The sequence below is a fragment of the Camelus dromedarius genome, chromosome 12 (genome assembly GCF_036321535.1).
Source record: "Camelus dromedarius isolate mCamDro1 chromosome 12, mCamDro1.pat, whole genome shotgun sequence".
NCBI classification, from domain to species: Eukaryota; Metazoa; Chordata; class Mammalia; order Artiodactyla; family Camelidae; genus Camelus; species Camelus dromedarius.
Window position 1 is genome coordinate 13,228,797 of NC_087447.1, and position 16,437 is coordinate 13,245,233.

Consider the following 16,437-nt stretch of genomic DNA (forward strand, 5'->3'; position numbering starts at 1 on the left):
CTTACTCACTAGCTAGATTTTTTTGCATTAGAAAAACATAGTCAAGCATTTACTTTACTTTTTGGTAGTAATAAACTTAATAAAATTTGAGTCCCTTTTGGTTTAGGCTATTAGCATAATAGTAGAAGCTCTTATATTTAAATTAAAATTTCCACTGCATATCAAACTTCTTTTTAATGTATCAGAATGTAGCATGCTATAAACTTACCTTAGTTAATTCCAATGAAACTAGTCTATTTCAGGATGACAGATGTTTTGAAATATAGGAAATTCTTTATATTTGTAGATATTCAAGTGTAAACTGGATTTTTCTTAATAGTAATATAAAGAAATGCATATAAACACAAGATTGGGAGACAATAAAATTCACTGTCAATTAGAAAATGTTTTAACTTTAACTCTATTGCTGTTATCAAGAACTTTGCTTATATATAAGGCACAATTAAAACTACAATATGGTAAAACATTTTTATAGTTATCAAATTATCATACGCTGTAAAATTGTAACCTTTAAATAAAATTATATAGAGTAAATATAAAGATAATATAATTAGCTTAGCACATGGTTGGTGGGGCCCTTCCCAAACCAAGGTGACATGGATAATTTACTACCATCAGATCTGAGTGGTTATCAGGCCAGTATTAGGATGCACTAGAAAGAATTCTACCCCAGATATTCACTCTGCCAATTTATCTTCAGTATAAAAATCTGCAATAAAATGTACAGAATTACAAACCAGTATCAAACACAGCCAGATTCATTCTCTGAAAATATTCTGGAAATCTCAACACATCTTAAAACTTCTTCAGGTTTGCAAGGGAAGTAGACTACAAATATGCATTAAAATTATCAGCCATGCCAGAAGAAGTAGGTCTTTATGCCCCAGGAAAGCAGGCTATGAACTTTGAATGCCCATTTAATGACTCAATACTAACTCACTAAAAAATAAACAGAAAATGTTTTAAAATTCCTACAAAAGCCAATACAGGTATTCAGGCCCTAGGAATCATCTGTTTTATGCCTATGCCTAAAGCAAATTTGGTTGGGAAGAACAGAATAGAAACCTAAGTGACAACGCAGAAATTAATAGGTCTTTGAAAGCTCTAAGTCATTGTATTCCCAAAGGCGTTTCTCAACAGACCCAGGACGAATGTTGCTAAGCCCCTGTCCATGGTGATGTCCCTGCTTCCCCTGGGTGTTTACTTTCCACCTTTACCTTATCTTGTCTCAGGCAGCATTGCCCTGGAGGCCCAAAAAGGCTACAGTCGGAGCAGTTCAGGAAACTGACTGCTCTGTGCTCGTCCAGCTTTCCGAAGAACAGGAGGGAAACTGATTTAGCCTGTAATCATTTTAGGTTAGCTTTTAGAAAAATCTGAGATGAGGTAGGACAAAGACAACCAAATAAGGGCATTTACATTCCAAGTATGGACCATTTTCAAGATCCTAGGTGTGCAGGATAGATAGGTCAGTAAAATCCATGACTTTATTGTTGTAATTGGTGCAAATGTACTTGTTTCTTGAGTCTAATGTTGCTGGGATAGATGGTTGGGGAACAGAAAACAACGTAAAGAAAAGATTAAAAAAGATTCTCTTAATCGTAACCTTGGCATGATTAAGTGAAAAAGAGATGGGAAAACCAGACGAAGAGAGCACTCAAAGTACAGCAAAGCCTTCACCCTGTTCACCATTCTTTTCTTTTCCTTGTCACTGAATATTTACAGATTGTTTAGACCTGGCTTCATCTGCACACACGGAAGTTCATTGAGTCTCCCTCTCTGCCCCATATGCATAAGTATACATTATTTTTCATGCATTTAAAACTTAAGAAAATCAAAATTTGTATATCAAATCTGGTCGAATCAAACTATGCATAAGGATGCATATGTTGACATAAGAATTACTACTTCTAGTATGCATACAAAAATACAGTTGTTTTTGAAGTTTAAATAACAAACTCAAATAGCCAGTAAGCAACAGAATCAAGAAAATGGGTATTTTTCTAAGTTCAGTGCTTGCTTCCAGGCTTTGAAAACTTAGTATCCCTGAGTAAATGAAGTATTTTATCATTACAAGCAAGTATTTTTGTTAATCAATGATGCATAAGGGCACTAGGAATCAAGCTTCAGGGAAGAAAATCCAATACATCCAAACTATATGGAAATAAGGATATAAGAAATGAAGAAATGAATGATGTAACTAACAATCCTAAATAGGGAATAGAAAAGCAAATCTAATGTTCATTCTTGAAAGAGTAAATCAAACTCAGAAAACTTCGTTAAGATCACTCAAGAGAAAAAAGAAAAAAAACACATATGATCAATGGAGAAATGAAACATTTCTGCTAGTAGTGAAAAATTGTACAAAAATGTTGAAATAGAGTTGGGAAATGTCTACCCAAGCTCCATGTGCTATTTTCCAACAATTCTACTTCTAGGCATTTATTTATGATACTATACAACTGCATGACTAGCCCCAAGTGACATTAATGAGATACAGATACATAGTCATAAGACAAGGAATCTACCTGTGATTAGAGACATAGTATGTTGCCCAAGCATGTGGTTCACACTTAGAGCACCCTTGTTGTAAGAAGTTTCAGAGAAGATCAGAAAATTAAGCTCAAATAGGGAAAAATCATTTATCTTTGGACTTAAAGTGAGATTATATAATCATTTCAGGGTCATAAATCCAAAATTCTAGAGCCGGTTTTATTACAGCATGTACCTGTGTGAATGAGGCACACAGGGTAAGAATCCTAGCACCCTGGACAGGTCAGGATTGAGGAGAGTAAATGTGCCAGAAACCCACTTCCAAGGGCCTAAAGACTGTCACGTGAAAACTCTCAGCCACCTACACGACCCACCAAGAACTAAAATGGGACTTCATGTGGACCATGTGAAAGTCAAGCGGCCAGACCACCATAAACGGTTCTCTCTCACCGGAGAACTTAGACTCCTGGCCAACGTGGTGCCTCTGGCACATCCCAGCCCTCACAATCACCTGATTGTGAGTATGTATTTGAATTCTCTGGTTCTGATAAAGGAACTGGACTGACACGTGGAGACTCAATTTCTAAGAAAGACCCCCTGATACAGTAGCTGCTAGTCCAGTCTTCCTTGTGGTGCACCCAATTCAGGTTTAGCAAAAGTTTTAGAACATGAATAAAATAAGACTATTTTTGCACAATCAGATGAAGCAGCCAGTCTGATATATACATCAGTGTGTTCTGGGAAAGTTCATAATGTAGGTACAGAGAAAAGGACAAACTATTTGGGGCAGGGGGAAGATTGTGTTGAAATACCCAGAACACATGACACCACAATTCTAAGCCTCACTCAGGTGCTGAAGAGGATGCTGGAATAGCCCAGATGTGTATAAATTAGCCCTCTCAGCAGATACCTAGAGACAGGAATAAAGCTGGGGAAAAGGGAGCGGGCTGGGAAGACTCTGAGGCAGGGAGTAACATAAAACCCCATCACTCACAGTTTTCACCTCCAATACTTCCCTTAGGTCCCATCCAAGACTTCTAAACTTCTCCCAGCCTGGAAGCTGACAGTCTTGAAGCTTAAATGATGGCTCTCTGTATTATGATTGTTCCTAAGCACATCATGGTATTCTTTTAAATAAAACTAAGTAATGATGGATTTTTAAATTACCAACATCTATGGTTGTAAATGTGTAATTTAAGAAAATATCTATGTAAATGAATAGATTTTTAAAAATCGTAATTTACAACCATAAATATTTTTTAAGTATTCTATGTTTACAATCACATACTAACAAAACAGTTTATCAAGTTCTTCTATACATTTACTTAGCATATATTTTGAGGATATTAGGCTTCGTGCTACAGGCTGGATAGTGGATCCTACAAAGAACACCTAGCATGTATATAACTAGTCATAGTTTGTATGTGGGCTTATATTATATATTCAGTATAGTTTTGACAGTTTGCAAACCTTGAGGAAAGGAAAAATAGAACTTGATAATAAAAGGCTACTTGGCTTTGTTGCACAGCCTTCTTTGTGATGGGATGGGAATTTCCCATAATCCTAGCGCAATATCCCAAAGACCTCCCCCCATACCACACACACAGACAAAATCATCACACACACACAGCACATGTATACACATCACATGTTTATACTTTAAAAAAATCCAAATGTTTCAGAAAATATTACATGAAACCTGATGAAACTGAACTATGAAAAGCTTGTCAAAACTGATTTCCTATAGAATGAACAGAATGTTCTCTCCTCATATTCCAGAAGTTTAATGGCTCCAGGAAATAAAAATAAAAAGAAAGAAAATTTATTAGCTAGGTATGTGAAAGGTTTGGTTGACCTGAAACAAATAGACCACCAGATATTTTTCGAGAAAGGATGAGTTTATTCAGGATCAACAGAGAATTGCAATTTGGGGTCTGCAACTATGACTAGTCATGTGCAAATCCCCCCAAAATAATGGGAAGGAGAACATTTTAGAGAAAGGAAAAGGAAGTTAGGAAGGCTATAGGAAATAAAGAGTTCACAGCTTTTCATTGGCCGAGTCCCTTCTCAAAAAGAAGAGTCTTTCCTGATTTTTTCTCTTCCTGTTGGGCTCTGTTGTCACAGGGTGTGAGAGCTCCCTGCTTCTGACTTCCCAACTCTATTTAGTTGAGGTTTCTGTTTATTAACTTCTTACAGTTATAACAGTGGAAACATTAAAAGAAGGGTGCCTAGCACTGAAGATAAACATTACATACAGTCTCTGTTTTTTTCCCTGGATTTTGTCTTGGTTGTAGTGCAGGAGCAATTCAGTCAAGAAAAATGTGTGGAAGCAATGCAGTCATTTGACTGAGGAAAAAAGTGCCTGGGCAGAGAGAAATGTCTAGTCATACAGGAACCAAAGCAAGAGGCTGAGACTGGGTTATGTGATTCAATGGGCAGGAGGGTAAACTATACTCAGAATAGTAGTGTCACCTCCGTTCTGAGTGAAGTGAGCCAGAAAGAGAAAGGAAAATACAATATGATGTCACTCCTATGTGGAATCTAAATAGAAAGAAAGAAAGAAAGAGAGAGAGAAAGAGAGAGAAAGAAAGAACAAAGGACACTATGAACTCTTCTACAAAACAGAGACAGACTCACAGACATTAAACAATCTTGTGGTTAACAGGGAAACGGGGATGGGAAGGGATAAATTTGGGAGTTTGAGATTTGCAAATGTTAGCCATTATGTATAAAAACAGATGAAAAAGTTTCTTCTGTATAGCACAGGAAACTATGTTCAATATTTTGTAATAACCTTTAATGAAAAGGAATATTAAAATGAATATATGTATGTATATGCATGACTGGGACATTGTGTTGCACACCAGAAAGGGACAGATTGTAACTGACTATACTTCAATAAAAAAATAAATAAACAAATGAATTGAAACGCTAAAATTGGGTTAAAAAAATAGTAGTGCCTCCTTAATGCATTAAATAAGTAAAGACATAGGGGGGTTGAGAGCCTGCTGAATTCCGTTCATTCCATGAATGGAACATGAGAATATTTTACATTTTTAGCCATTCTGACATTCCTTTTTATTATTATTAATGCATGACTGTTAATGACATAAGGAAGAGTTCTAGATATGTGAGAACAAGGTATGCAGTCAAAGAAAGAGAAAAAATAGAATCTTTGTATTTAATTCAGTATCTTAACTTGTGCCAAATTTACTGCTAGAAAAATAAGAGAGAAAAAGAAAATAAAGACATGGCACATAATCGTCTGTCACAATCATATTAGAAAAAAACTCAGTTCATAAGAAGTTATGAAGGCACCAGGTTATTTGAAGTAGATTAAATGCACAGCTGAATGGCAAAGAAGGAACAAGGAAGGAGTCAGACATATTTCTACTCTGCTGATGGATCTGCAACATCTTCCTGAACAAGATAATCCCTGAATTATATGTAAGATGTGGACCCTACAGCAAGCAGGGTGGGGGATCCTAAGCAGAGACAAAAGAAAAAACACTCACTGAGGTGAAAGATTTTAGAATATATTTAGAGAATGTCGGGGGTCCAGTGTAGCTGGACAAAAGCATCTAGCGAAGGCAAGTAAAGGGAAAGAGACAGGGAAAGAGGAAAAGCACCTAATGAGAAATGCTGGTGGCCACACGCCGTGCTAAAAATTCACACATATTAGCCGAAGTAGTATTGCATCTTCATAAACTATAACATTAAACCATTTCATGGATATTTTTTAAGTGGAGACCTGTAAGTAAAGCAAATTGCCAAAACCAGGAGATAAATCTTGCAGAGGTAGCTGTCACCCAGGTCTCCCTGACCCCAAAGCCTATCACTGTAACTCCATACTGTCTTCCCATGTAGTGACTTCTGACGTTAGTAAATTAGACTTGGACCAATATTGGGACCAATATTTTGGATAAACAAGAAGATTGGATTTTATTACAAGGTAAACAGTATTCCATACAAATTTATTGGCGGGGGTGGGGGAAGTGACATATCAGCAGTGTGCTTGAGGAGAGCGTTTCTTACATTTCTTGAATCCAAGAGATCACACCTGGAACTAGTCGGACACGACAGTGCAGGCGGCAATCTGAATCACAGTAACTTGCTTCTTTGGCTCATACGACGTCCGAAGTTATTTGGTCCAACTCCCCAGAGAAAGCGTATATGCTTCCTCTAACACCTCAAATGATAAATGCCCTGGCGACACAGGATCGAAAGTACAAAAATATCACTTTATTTACTTAAATTCTGAATGTGCCATTTAATTTTCTTGAACTGTTGTTCATTCAGTTTTATTGGCATAATTATCACATAGCATCCTGTAAGCGTAGGGTGTGTATGTGTGCTACAAATTGAGAGAACTCTGCGTCCTCCTATAGAGGACTGTGTTCTAAGATTGTATTATATGAGTTTAAGAAACTTCTAGGACAAGAATAATGACAACCGTCACCATCCCTAGAATTAGCAATCACTAACATATTAACAACATAAATATCTTTGCACGTAGGTTCAAAAAAGGCTTCATACCTCATAAGTAGTGAACTATCTAATTAGGACCATAGAAAGTTAACCTGAGCAAATTGGGTAAAAATAAAACATTAGATAAAGGGTAAAGATGGAACTCCTAGTTACTCTGAAACACATGGCTCTTTTTCTTTGATGATGGAAGCATAAAGCATCAATCCCTTTTAACACCAACTGGCCCCGTCTTGATTCCGTTACTTTGATTCATCTCTTCATTTTTTTTTTTTTTTTTTAGGAAAGACATATGGGTTCTTCAATCCATGTGCCCATTTAAATCGGAAGGTTTTATTTTTCTTTCTTAAATGATGAAAAACAACTTGGTAATAAAACTTGACATTTTCAAAATCAACCATTTAAACTTTACCAAATGCCCTGTGATGTTTTCTTCAGAAGAGAATTTACAATCTGGTAATATTTTTTGTTTCATGAGTAGCTTGCCAAAATAGCAACTTGTCCAATTATTCTCTGCTATGAAAATTCTATTTAATTAGATCTCCCTCATTAATTTTCCGCTCCTTATCCTCCGTGTAAATTATTTTTTAACGGTTGTAATTTGTGTATTGCATTTACATAGCTAGAAGTGTTTGTGTATTTCACTTACCCTGTTCATATAATCCCATTACTCATTCTCTTTTGTCTTATGGTGTTTGCTCTGTTTTCTAATAGATCATTTTTATTTTGCATCCTACTGTAGATTCAACTAAATACATTTTATAAAACAATTTTCAGGTTTCTCAGATGTCTCCTCTCCATGACAGTCACATAGATAATTCACTATTGCCACTCATTTTCAAGAATTGTGTCACAGTATTTTTTTTTTGTAGTTTGTTTGATCCCTTATTTCTTCTTTGTCTATGTTTTTCTCATATGACAGGAAAGGTTCTGAATCCAGTAACTTGTGATTTTCTTACTAATTTATTGCATTTTATGGTTCAGTTCCTTTACTAATTAAAAAATAGTTCTGACCACTGGGCAGAAGGGAAGTGAATATGTTTTCAATCTTTGAGTAACTGATTTCATTCTATATTTTCATTTTTCCCTCTGATAGGAAGTCAAGGGAGTTAACACCAAAGAATTAATTTAAATCAAATTCTATTATACCAATTTTTTGTCATGTAACTTATTTCTTGAGGTCATTTAGGTGAAGATCCTATCATAAATTAAAACTCGGTATTAAAATTGTGGATATACTCCTTTGTAATACAGAAAGTTTCATCATGTAAAACATCCTGTAGTCTTGTCATTAAACCTGATTTTTGAATAAATTATTATTAAATTTTTCTCTTTTACATCAAAATTCATTGCTTCTTTAGCATTGCTTTAAATGCTGTAACTCAGATGCTTTTATGCATGTGTCACTCCTCACACTATCTCAAAACCCCACAGATTTAACTAAATGTCAAGCTTATTCTATGTATGGTTCAATAAGTATTTCATTCATAGTTACTAAGTCCTTATGTCTGTCATTTATGGAATGATAACAAGGGAACAATTAATCTGTGAGATACAGTCTAGCTCTTTGATTCCACATTTAGCTACCCCCATCCTTTCTTTTTTATAAAGATGTTTGAAACCAGACTTTTCTCATGGCATTTTTCATTTCTGAATTCCTCAGTGTGTAGATTAAGGGATTGAACATAGGTGCAATGATGGTGTAAAACAGTGCGAGTACTTTATCCTCAGGGAAAGTGGTGGGAGGCCTAAGGTAGGCAAATATTGAAGGAGCAAAAAATAAAATGATCACAGTGACATGAGACCCACAGGTAGAGAGGGCTTTGCGCCTTCCTTCAGCTGAGTGATTTCTTAAAGTGAATAATATAATGACATAAGAACAAAATAAAACTGCAAATGTCACTAAGGCCACCATTCCTGAACTGACAAGCATAATGACACCAGGGATGGAGGTATCAGTACAAGCAATTTTTAGCAAAGGAAAAATATCACAAAAATAGTGGTCTATTTCATTAGCACCACAGAAGGGCAGCTGGATTACCATAGAAAATAGAGGAAAGGAGTGAACAGCTCCACCAGCCCAAGCAGCTGAGGCTAGAAGATTGCACCTCATCCTGTTCATGATGATCATGTAGTGGAGAGGCCTGCAGATGGCAACGCAGCGATCAAAGGCCATGACTGTAAGAATTAAGACTTCAATTATTCCAAAGAAGTGCATGCAAAAGACCTGTAACATGCAGTTACCATAGGAAATGGTTTTCCTTCCCACCAGCAAATAAGCAATTAACTTGGGCGTAACGCTGGAGGTATAGCAGACGTCCATGGAGGATAAGTGGCTGAGGAAATAGTACATTGGTTGGTGAAAAAGAGGACTGCATCGAATGGAGATGAGAATCAGAAGGTTTCCTACCAACAGGGCAACATAACAGAGTAAGAAGAGCACAAAGCAAAATGTTTGTACGTTCTGGTCACTAGAGAGTCCCAGAAGAATGAATTCTGAGACATTGCTCTGGCTCTCCATCTAGTTCATACTGGCCCTTATTATAAACAGATGGCGTAAATATCTGAAAAGAAAAAAATCATGAATCTGTATTTAAAAATAGCAGCAGGATAATAATATCAAGTTTATCAAAAATTATATGACATTCATTGAATAGTAATATTCACTATTCCTTATGCATAGATTCAAGTTTTTTTCCCCTCTTATTTTACAAATCTATGGTTTAATAATTCTGTCATGGGAAAAATGAAGTAATTTTCAACATTATTGTCAATGATTATAGAATATTTAAATGTTAGTTTGATTTTTTAAAAAATTATCATTGCTAATTATATTATTTAGAGGACAATAAAAGTATAATATACGTAATTTCAAAATTTGCACATTTTTAAATGCATGTGCCGTATCCATAAAGTCAAGCGCACTTCTTCCAGGATGATCTTGACAAGTTCTCTATTTTATTTGGGAGTATATCCTCAGGAATGCAAATGTATTAAAAATACATCAGCTTCAATTGTTTCATTTGTTTAAAGGATCATCTTCCTTACCATGTGAACAAACAATACAAATTGGACATTTGAAACTAAAATAGTTTCAGGGACATTAAAAACAGAGAAGGATTGAAAATGATGTACCAAAATATAGAATTTCAACAAAGTGAATTTGTGAAATATAATCAGCAACTTCATTCATTTCTTCTATTTAAATTTTACAGCTAAAGAAAAACTTGCGTGTAGAATCAATGTAAATTTCTGATGGCAAATGATACATGCAAGATAAAAATAAATTGCCCAATCGTATTTGAATTGTCCATATTTCATAACTTTTCCTAGGATTTTATGTGTTTTATACACAAGCTAAGCAATAAAAATCAATAAAAGAAGATGATACCGAATTTAGCTCTAAGGCAGACTTATTGTCAGCACTCAGTGACTGTTGCAGTAATGAATGGATGAAGGATTCAAGTTTTTCATCTTTAGTACAATCTTGATACATTACTTATACAGAAGGAAATAGCCTGTAAAATATAGAGTGCTTTCCGAAAACTATTCTATAAAGTGTTGAGGGATTCAAAGACACCGAGTGGGGATGTAAACCCTACAATGCCCTCTCAACCACAATCTGACCAGATGTAGGCACCACACCTAGGCACTCAAAACGACTATAAAATACAGAATGCCTTTGTAGTGAGGGTACTTGGAAGCCATCATTTATAGCAATTCACAAATTCAAAACTTGTTTCTTTAAGATCATTTTAGGTGGTAAATAGGAAATTGGTACAGCATTTAAAATGCTCAGTACTATGAGAAACCAACTCTATTTTAAGTTATTATTCAACTCTAATTTCACCAGGAAGAAAAAAATAAAAGCTCAATTTGTTCCCATTATGAATTCAGCATTGTTACAATGCTTCCTAATGTCTAATTTTCTTTTTGTTTTTAACAAAGCAACAATCACGATCAGGCTAACAGTGTCCAGCAGTTAGCAGTATCTAAATAGAGTTAAGTAGATTTTTGTTTCACTGATCAGTTACTTCCTTACCTTGTTACAGTTAATGCTGATTCTTCATTTAGGAGAGAGCATACTATTTACCTTACTGATAGATTAATTTACCTAAAACAAATCGATTTAAAGACAACCATTCGATAAGTAGGATGGTAAACAACTTAACCTGGGTATCACTTAATACACCCAAACCACCAATTTCCTATAGAAGAGATTCAGGTCAAGATAATCTAAGTAATTCCCTAGCATGAAAAAATAACACACTGTGAATATTGGAGGACAGATGTTCTGATTTCCACTCAGTTTGGGGCTGCTTTCCATGCTGGAGAGCAGAGCAAGATGGGGTGTCATGGGGTGTCATAATATGAATAATTATGGGGCTGTATCTTGCAGTTAGTATAAATATGTGGTCCAGGATTCTGTATTCTAAACCATTTTGATGTTTTCCATCAGTTTTAGCAAAATGTGCATTCCTTAAGGTAAGATCCTGGCACTTTCTCTAGGAAATCATAGATGTTCAATCCATGATAGGTCTTAAAAATCCCATCCCAGATTCTGAGGGAAAATACTCTTATGACCCAAGCTATTAGCAGAAGTGAAAAGAACATGTATTACAATCAGATGAGAGAATTACTGCCATTAAAACAATAATATATTCTTGATCATGTTTTCTCAGTTATCTCAATTTGTCAAATAATTGAAATCACAAAGGAAGAAATATTATGCATCTGCTTTATAAGTGACAGGAAGAGTGGCAGCAGAGAAAGAGGTAGAAACAGGGATAATAAACAAGTATAATAAATTGAATGGTAAACTGTTCTGATTCAAATTGTGTTTCTGTAGCATTAACCATCCGAATATATTAAGAAAAACAGTTACTTAGATATTTCTAATAGTCAAAGGTTTGACATTAAGTGAAATGTGCCCTGATTTTTGTCTTATTTCACTTTAATTGTAGTTCCACAGAATGAAGGTGTAGAATTTCAAATCTAAGCAATTATGCGAATGTTCTATTAGAAATCAGTCACCTCGTTCAAGCATAGACACTATCCAAACATTTTTTCATCATTTTCATTAAATGTGTTCTTGTTCTATACATCAAATATTTTTAACAATAAGCTCAGGAAACAGGGCTAACTTCCTCCCCTTCCATACTATTTGTGAACATTGAGCTTGTTGCTAACCTCTTAAAGCCTCGTTGTCCACATTTATAGGTTTGATCTACTACTATGTAATTTAGAAATATAATGAGTAAGACAAGAAATAATTTGAAATACCAAGTGTCATAACACAGCTCTAAATTGCACATATTAGTCTACTTTTCCTTTGTGCATTTTTTGAATGAGTAGTTTCTGAAATGGTCATGCACATGTATATAACCAAGTCCAATGAAGAAATAAAGAAAATAAAACAAAAATATCACAACATAGATTTACAAGGAGGATCAGAAAGTGTCAATTTTGACAACATGTTAGTAAAACAAAATAAAATACTCCATGAGGTCGTTTGTCTAGAGTATTACTCAATACTAATTATTAAGTTGAATTTTTTTTTTGCCCTACAAAAATATATTTAAATTATTACTTTTACTTTTTGGTAGTGTTGCACAAAAATTCTGCATTTTATTTTGGTTGTGCTAGCAAAATAATAAGAATAATTTTTCTCAAAGTAGTATTTTTGTGATAAGTTCAAATTTTCTCCTAGGAGTATCAGAGTATGCTCTGCTGTAAACTTACCTTAATTGAATCAGATAAATCTAGTTTATTTTAGGATGGTAAGGGTTTTGAAAGTCAGGAAATCACTTGTCATTGGATATATGCAAGCATAAATGGGCCATTTCTTAAAAAGAATATGGAGGAAAATATAGAAGCACCAAAACAGAACTCAATGTAATTCACTGCAACTTGAAGATTTTATAATTTTAATAGAACTGTTCTTGTTCTCAACTGGAATTCTGCTTGTGAATAATATATGATTAAAACTAAAGGTAACTAAATAATTTTATAGTAATCAAATGATCTTAGGCTGCAGGAGAAAATACACTTAATAATTAAACCAAACAGAATAAATTTAAGTGATGTTCAACCACCCTAAAGTACAGAAAAATATTCTCCAAAACAAGTGACATGGTTACTTTACTAATTCATTGACCAACAGATCCTAGTGGCTTCAAGATTAATTTTAGGCTGAATTAGGAAGAACTCCCACCTGAGATACTTACTTTGCTGACCCTTCCTCAGTACTTAAATCTGAAATAAAATGCAGATTTACAAACCAGTTATTCAAACATATTTAGGTCAATTGTATAAATTATTTTGAAAATCTCAACATGTCTTAGAAAATCGTATACATCTGCATGGGGACTGGAACATAAATCATGGGTTTGAACCCGTGGGTCTTCAGACTATAAAATAAATAAATTTAAAAGAAAAAGGTTTTGAAATTCTCACAAAAGCAAACATACATTTTTCATTCCTGGGAGCCATTACTTTATGCCTATGCCTAAGAAGAAATTTGGCTCAGAAGAGCAGAGAATGTCTTATATGATAACGCAAGAATTAATAGGTCTTTGGATATTCTAAGAAATTATATTCCCAGTGGCACTTCTGAGCAGAGCTTCACCAAAAGCCTCTGAGCTGCTGTCCAAGGTCACATCCCTGGAGCTGTGGGCATGGTCTGCCTATAACTTTACTTCTCGTTCTGTGTTCTCCTGGCTCAGGCACTGTTTCTCTGGGGGCCCAACGATGCGCTAGTCAGACAGAGTTCAGGAAAGTCTGCCTGCCCGACCATCAGCTTGCTTTCACAGGAAAGGAGGAAAAATAAAGTAGCATGGAACAATGTAAGTTAGTGTTTGAGAAAACCTGAGATGAGGAAAGACAAAGAGAACCAAAGGCAAGCAGCTACAGCCCAAATATGGGTCCTTATCTAGAGTGGCCTTCTGGGGTAGATGGCATCTGTCTGTGTGTAGACTGAGCAATGGAATCAGTGATCTTCAATATTAAGACAGGAACAGGTTCATTTTCGGCAGGGACTAACCTTCCTGGAATTGATGGTTGAGGAAATGGAGGAAGGAGAAAAGGTAAAATGACAGACATTCTGTTCTTCATACACATTTCAAAGCAGAAATGATTTATCATTGAGAATATAATAAAAATACCAGAGAAAATCATCAAATAATGTATAACATAACTTTTTTTTTACCATTTTGTTTTTCTCCTATGCCACTTCATTTCTGCAGGTCATATACACTCAGCCCAAAATGCACACCCTTAAGTTCAGGTCACCAATTCCTTCTCTCAGACTCAAATCCATATATTAAAAGATTCCATCAAACATGTAAGACTTCAGGAAATCAATTTTTATGTTATCTTATATGGCACAAAATAATTGTAATAACAACTATTTATTGAGAAATTGCATAGTGCTTCAAATTTATTACACAATTTCATCCCACAATAATGCATATTTTGACAGAAGTGGAATTTCCTCTATTGTGCTGATAAGAACATGAGCCTCTAGAAGTTAAATGACTAGCTCAGACAGCTACTAAGAAGCAGAATAATAATTGTGTGCCTTTTGTGAATGAAACAGATTTTTTTAAATCAGTTTAGAATTACTTCCATGCTTTGAAAGTTAAGCAAACTTGAGGAGATGAGAGATTCTATCTCTTAAGAATGAAGGATATCAGAACCCAGTGTTTTGCTGGTGGTTCATTTCAACATGATTTAGCCTGATGGTGATCTTACTTCACTTGAGCTCACATGTGTCAATACACAGAAGGACCTCGCTGGTCCTATCTCTACCCATCACTCACACACACACAAACACACACACACACACCAGGACACTTGTTAGAGATGTATGCTAGCACCCCATTTACAACCCCAATTCATGAGTTTGTCACAGGTCATCTGGAATTGTTCTGCTGAGAATTGATTTTGTTCTATTTACCCCCTTTTTTTAGACTCCCTTTCTAATACTTTTTATGTCATGGATTATATGAATTTATTTACAGGATTGGCTTCTAATCATTTCTATGTCTCTGAGTCTATTTCTGATTTGTAAATAAGTTCACTTGTATCATTTCTTTTAGATTCCACATACAAGTGACATCATATGACATTTGTCTTTGTCTGACTTATTTCACTTACTATAATCATCTCTAGGTCCATCCATATTGCTGCAAATGGCATTATTTCTTTCTTTTTTATGGCTGAGTAGTATTATTTATTTATTTATTTATTTATTTATTTATTTATTTATTTATTTATGCCACAACTTCTTTATCCAGTCATTTGTTGATGGACATTTAGGTTGTTTCCACATCTTGTTTATTGTAAATGGTCCTGCTATGAACATTGGAGTGCATGTATCTTTGCAAATTAGTTTTCCTTCTGGATATATGTCCAGATGTGAGATTGCCAGATCATATGGTAACTCTATTTTTAAGGAACCTTCATACTCTTCTATTTAAAATAGCCAGGATATGGAAACAACCTAAGTGTCCTTCAGTGGATGAATGGACATAGATGTGGTATAAATGCACAGTGGAATAATAGTCAGCCAATTCATTCCCAAAGAAGGAATCCATGCCATTTATGACAACGTGGGTGGACCTTGAGGACATTACACTAAGTGAAATGTCAGGCAGAGAAAAGCAACCACTACATGGAATCATTTATGTGTGGAGTCTAAAAAAATAATTTTAAAAGTTCAAACTCATTGAAAGTAGAAAAGAGGTTTCAGGCAATGAGGATGTAGGAAGTCAGGGAAAGTTGGTAAAAGATTGTAAACTTTCAGCTTTAAGATGAACACTGTCTGAGGATCTAAGGTTCAACATGGTGACTATAGGATATAACACCGTATAGTATAACTGGAGTTCGCTAGGAGAGTAGAACTTAAATATTCCTACCAAAAAGAAAAAAAAGTATTAATGAATGATTGATAATAAGGATAAGTTTTAGATATGTGATAACAATATATATTGTCAAATACAAAAGAGAATATAGCATCTTTTAATTTACTTTTGTAACTGTTTAATTGCATCTTAATTTGTGCCAGACATATTGCTAGAAAACAGAGAGATACAAACAAAGATGTGACATACAATCTTTGCCTCAGTCAAACAGGTAAAACACAGTTCACAAGAAGAAACACTAGCACAGAGCATAGGGTTATGTGATGTACAGTTAAGTGCACAGCTGAAAAGCAATAACGAGAACAGGGAAAGAATCGAAAATACTTCTGGCCTGTTGCTGGATCTGCAAAATAATCCTGAATAAGATCACCTCTGAAGTGTGAATTACACGTAAGACATGGACCCTAAAGCATAGGGGTGGGGGCATCCTAGTCAGAGGCGACAGAAGAAAATACTCAGAGAGCTGACAGATTTTAGGGTATGTTTAGAGGATGTAGGGGAGTCCAATGTAGCTGGATGAAAGCATCCAATCAAAGGG

At 35.0% G+C, this 16,437-nt stretch overlaps 1 protein-coding gene across 1 annotated transcript; it reads right to left on the reverse strand.

Annotated features, from left to right (window-relative positions):
* Positions 1 to 8,578: 8,578 nt before the first annotated feature.
* On the reverse strand, positions 8,579 to 9,496 carry LOC105094813 (olfactory receptor 4P4-like). The gene has a single exon (XM_010986907.3). It carries the CDS (start codon positions 9,494 to 9,496, stop codon positions 8,579 to 8,581), a length of 918 nt encoding a protein of 305 aa, XP_010985209.3.
* Between the last annotated feature and the right edge of the window lie 6,941 nt (positions 9,497 to 16,437).